This window comes from Solanum stenotomum, chromosome 8, assembly GCF_019186545.1.
Source record: "Solanum stenotomum isolate F172 chromosome 8, ASM1918654v1, whole genome shotgun sequence".
In the NCBI taxonomy this organism is placed as follows: Eukaryota; Viridiplantae; Streptophyta; class Magnoliopsida; order Solanales; family Solanaceae; genus Solanum; species Solanum stenotomum.
The window spans coordinates 55,859,718-55,864,794 of NC_064289.1; the positions used below are offsets into that span (position 1 = coordinate 55,859,718).

The 5,077-nt window shown below is 34.1% G+C and overlaps 1 protein-coding gene across 1 annotated transcript; it reads left to right on the forward strand.

Moving 5' to 3' along the window:
* The first annotated feature begins 1,403 nt into the window (after positions 1 to 1,403).
* Positions 1,404 to 4,647, forward strand: LOC125874152 (uncharacterized). The gene is made up of 3 exons (XM_049554991.1): positions 1,404 to 1,699; positions 3,373 to 3,611; positions 4,104 to 4,647. The coding sequence occupies exons 1-3, from the start codon at positions 1,487 to 1,489 to the stop codon at positions 4,294 to 4,296; spliced, it is 645 nt and encodes a 214-aa protein (XP_049410948.1). The 5' UTR covers positions 1,404 to 1,486; the 3' UTR covers positions 4,297 to 4,647.
* Positions 4,648 to 5,077: the final 430 nt, after the last annotated feature.

Below are 5,077 nucleotides of genomic sequence, written 5' to 3' on the forward strand. Positions count from 1 at the left end.
TCATGATTAATTATGCATTTATGGAAAACCTAAAATATTTTTGGAGTAATAGATATTTCTCTAAATATTACTATGTTGAAATGATAAATATCAAGTATGATGTTGGAAAACTTGTGATTTGGATCAATTGGGGAAGTATTACTTTTGATATATATATCGGTACAATAACATAACCAAAGACACGTGGGTCTGAAGTGGGTAGAATGTATGCAAATTTTACTTCTCCCTATAGCGTCTGTAAAAGTAGACAAATGGGTAAATAACAATTTTTTAATTTCAACTTTTCATGTGATATGTTTAAAGACTACAAGATTATACAACATTTTGATACATTTGACATATCTTTAATTTAAAATTAAAAAATTTATTTTATTTTATTAAATTATGTATTAAGTCAAATATGTAGAATAAATTAAAATGGAAGAAATATTATTTTAAAAGTTATTACTCCTGTGCCCCAATATTTGTGATACATCTCTTTTTTAGTCAGAATTAAAAAAAAAAGATATGTTATTGTAATCAGTAATAATTTAATTTTGACTTGTCTATTTTAACTTATAATCTCACAAGTCACAAACATCTATAATTAGAAAAGGTTTTTTTCTTTCTTAAATTTCGTAAATTTAACAACTCCTCTAATACGGAAAGTGATGGATAAATATACTCCAAATTAAAACATATTCACCCTCCGTTCAATAATACTTGTCCACTATACTATTTTAGGATGTCTAACAATATTTATTCACTTTATGAAATCAATAGATAATTTTACACTTAGTTCCTAATTTACCATTATCATATATTAAACATTTCCTTATACTCTCACAAACATCTATAATTAGAAAAAAAAAATTATCTTTCTTAAATTTTGTGTATTTAACGACTCCTCTAATATGAAGAGTGATGGATAAATATACTCCAAACTAAAATATATATTCTCTCCGTCCAACAATACTTGTCCACTATACTATTTTAGGATGTCCAACAATACTTATCCGCTATATTAAATCAATAGATAATTTTACACTTAATTCCTAATTTACCCTTATCATTAGTTATAGACTATAGTCATTTTCCTATTATATTTTTTAAGACATTGTATTTGTTATATTAAAAGGATGATATAGTAAATTTATCTTTCTATTCATAATTTCTTACAAAATATGCAGAGTCAATAATAAATAACTATTGTTGAACAGAAATGATAATAACTTATGGATTTATGGGGTCAATATATCAAGAATTTATGGTGTCTATTTGGTAAAAGGACTATTTTGGTCATTTTCTCTATTTTGATAGTAGTGGGGTGGTGGGGGTTGTGGGGGGCGCGGGGTTGCCAACGGGGGGGGGGGGNGGGGGGGGTTGTGCAAGGTAAGATAAGGTTGGTACATTTTCCCAGTTGGCACACTATCTTTTAGTAATCTTCTTTGTTTCTCTCTTGCCATTCTAAACATAGAGAAAATCATACACACAATTCTTGTTAACAATGTCAGCTTCAACAGCTCTGAATCTTGCTTCATTTTGCACTTCTGTAGTGAATTCTCCTACCCATTGTACTCATAAACCTTCTCTCCTTTTACATGGTACCCAATTTTCCCAATCACCCAACAACACTCTTTTCAAGAACTGCTGCTGGAAATTAAGTAGAACCACTAAGAGAGCTGTTGCTGCTGTTGATTCCTCTGATCCTGCTGAAAAGGTTTTTGCTCATTACACCTTTTCAATTTATTTGTCTGATTTTGATTTGACGCAGAATTTGAGAAATTAAAAAAGATTTTTATATTAAACTATAAGATAAGTAGAATGTACTACTTCCTCCGTCCCAATTTATATGATATTTTTTGAATTTCGAAATTTAATCAAGTCCATCTTTTTTTACCGTTAATTTTTCATTCAATTATTGTGACTTTACATAGCTTACAAGTATTTGACTTGCGAAAAACGAAAAGTGTCAAATAAATTGAGATAGAGGGGAGGGAGTAAAATGTTTAAATATGTATGTGGAAAGGTTAATTTTGCCTGCTATTCATGTCTGCAATTTCTCTGATAGTGTAGTAGGTGGATTTAGTATGTAAGCTTTATGGATTCAATTTTAAGGTTTTCGGTGTTAATCCTACGACAAAATTTAAAGTTAGACATAATACATAAACAAATACTCAAACTAGGTCTTAGCTGGTATTTAACCACTCCAACTTTGACGGGGCACATCTAGACGTCTTAACTTGGTTTCAATCGGTAACTAAACACTCCTACTTGTCCCCATTGTGTTTCGTAGATGTGATACTTAAATTTTGGAAGTGTATTAGATGATCATTTCGTAAGTTGGAGTGTTCAATTGACGCTGACTAGTTGAGGTGTCTAGATATGTGTACTCAAAGTTGGTTGTTTAGTTGTCAGTTATGTCAAGTTTAAGTGTTTGTTTATGTATGTCGCCTTAAAGTTGTGGGTTTGTATCTACTATTTGTTGCATTTTAAGTGAACTTTTATGCATAAATTTATGTTTCACGTTAAAGTTATAGTCTTTGTTTACTCTCTCAATTTCCATGCTTTGTGTAAACTTGAATGTGAAACTCTTGATTGTGCTTTATTTGTCCCGAATGGCCAACCAATGCAAGCTAAGAAAAAACATGTTGGTAGGCGAAGGATCCATATAGGCACTGGTGACAGCCAATTTTTTATGTTGGGTTCGGAATTTTCGACTTTTTGAGTTACTAGGTTCTAAATTACTCCCTCCATCCCAAAACACTTATCATGTTTCGCTTCTCGATAGTCAATTTGACTAATCTTCGGAACTAAATTGAAGTCGATCAGTTTAATATTTTTAAAATTAGATGTTCAAAAACTATATGAAAAGTACTATACATTGCAATTCTTTCTTATATCAATATGGTGAATAAATACATCTTAAAATATTGGTCAAAGTTCATGCAGTTCGACTCTCGAAAAGGAAAACATAACAAGAATTTGGGGACAGAGGGTGTAATAATTTGAACATCTATACTAGGTTTAAACTAAAACTACTGAGTTCTACTGTAGTGTTGATTGAGTAATTGCACTAGTTCTTCTCTGATCAAAACTGAGTTCATTTTTTGTTTAGCAATATGGATATTAGTGCCATGAGGTGGTCGAAGTGACGATTTTGATGAACAGTCTGAAGTTACAATAACCATCTGTTAGAGGATCGGGGTGTGTAGTTCATGTTCTTCTATTAGTCCTACTCTCACTCGCCTATGAATGTATATGTTGGTCGTCTGTGACAGGTCATTTCATTGAAATGGAAAAAGACAATTTTTCGGTAACTCCCTATTTGGCGCCATTTTGCTTTAGTTCAATGTTAGGAATGTTGATGCGGGTCTTCTGTTGCATATACAGCAAGAGACAGAAAGGAAGAAGTACCATTTTCTTGTTGCAAATGCCAAATTTATGCTGGACGAAGAGGAGCATTTCCAGGAGCAAATGTTTGAACGTCGTCGCCTCTATGAAGAGCGCAGCATGGAACCAGATTTCTGGCTTGTAGTTGAGCCAAAGTTCTTGGACAAGTTCCCTAATATCACCAAGAGACTGAAGAGACCCGCTGTAGCACTTGTTTCAACGAATGGCCCATGGATCACGTAAGGGGCTGTCATTGTTAAATAATCGAGACACTAATTACTCCTATGCATCATCAAAAGATTGCAGTCTTTAATAAGCAAGTTATAATCACGGGAAAATGGTCAAATATACCCCTATACTACACGAGTTATCTTAATTTTACCATTTGGTATAGTTTAGAGTCATTTGTATCTTCAACGTCATCAAATCATCTCGTACTTGCCCTTGCTCTTGGCCCTGATGAAACTCCAACCTGAAGTATAACGGTGAGTAAATTTAAACCATAAAAAACTAGAGGGGTAAAATTGGGTCTTCTCCCCAATGTATTTTTGATATGTGGAATCACCCCGTCCACCGCAAAGACAAGGGCAATTACGAGAAGATTTGCTAGAGGCAAGGGTATGAATGACCCCAAAGTATAACGGATGGTAAATTTAAGATATTTCGTATCACAGAAGGGTGAAGTTGCACATTTTCTATATTTCTCCTGATCTACTTTTTGAAACTTGCAGGTTCATGAAATTGAGGCTAGACAGGGTTTTACAAGAGAGCTACGAGGCTGACAGTGTAGAAGAAGCTTTGGCATGTACTCCTGTTAGTATTGAATTTGAAAAACCGGAAAAATGGACAGCACCATACCCGAAGTATGAATCCGGGTGGTGGGACTCATTCTTGCCCCCTGGATCTCAGACTTCAAAGGTATGATTAACAGACGTCTTACGTATTTCTGCCATGCCATCATCTGTGTTGCTTGAAGTAGTTCAAAATCTACATTACTGTTTGTTGGTCCGGCAATGAATGAGCATTTAGTTTGAGAAGTTATATGAAGAGATGGTCGGGCAATCGCCATTGTAGGTAGGTGAAGATGTTTGTAGCTCATCTGAAGAATTGTACGAGGAAACGCCTAATTTCTGTAGCTTATAAACCCCTGTTGCGAGATTCAGAAAACATAATGAAGAATATTGAGCATTGTACTTAGCATGAAAAAGCATTATGAAAAATCTGAAGTGTGTTATTGTTGTTGGTTTTTATCTCTAACCACTAGGTGTTGTTTAATGATTCTCGAACATGTACCTGTTTTCGAGTGCCTGTTTATTTTCTATCGTTATCTATGGATTTATCACAAAGTTGAAATATGGTTCAGAGCCCAGAAAAGTTCATAAGACAAGGAAACTCTCAAAGACTTTTTTATAAAAGAGTGTACTTAGTTGAGCTCTATAAGTTCAACAACAACATACTCGGTGAGATCCCTTAAGTGGAGTCGTGGGAGAGTGAGTGTACACAAATTTTACTTCTACCTATGTGGGGTAGGCATGTTGAGCTCTCCAAGTTCTACAACGTATCCGGTGAGATCATACAAATGGGGTCTGAAATGGGTTGGTGTGTGCAAATTTTACTCCTACAGTCTACGAAGCTTGCTTGGCGTGTTGAGCTCTCCAAGTTCACCTATTGATACAGAGGAATATTATTCCATTCGTTCTATATT

Coding starts and splice junctions, on each gene's coding strand:
- LOC125874152 (XM_049554991.1), top strand. CDS start 1,487: ATGTCAGCTTCAACAGCTCTGAATCTTGCTTCATTTTGCACTTCTGTA. Junction 1,700..3,372: donor CCTCTGATCCTGCTGAAAAG/GTTTTTGCTCAT, acceptor TTGCATATACAG/CAAGAGACAGAAAGGAAGAA. Junction 3,612..4,103: donor ACGAATGGCCCATGGATCAC/GTAAGGGGCTGT, acceptor TGAAACTTGCAG/GTTCATGAAATTGAGGCTAG.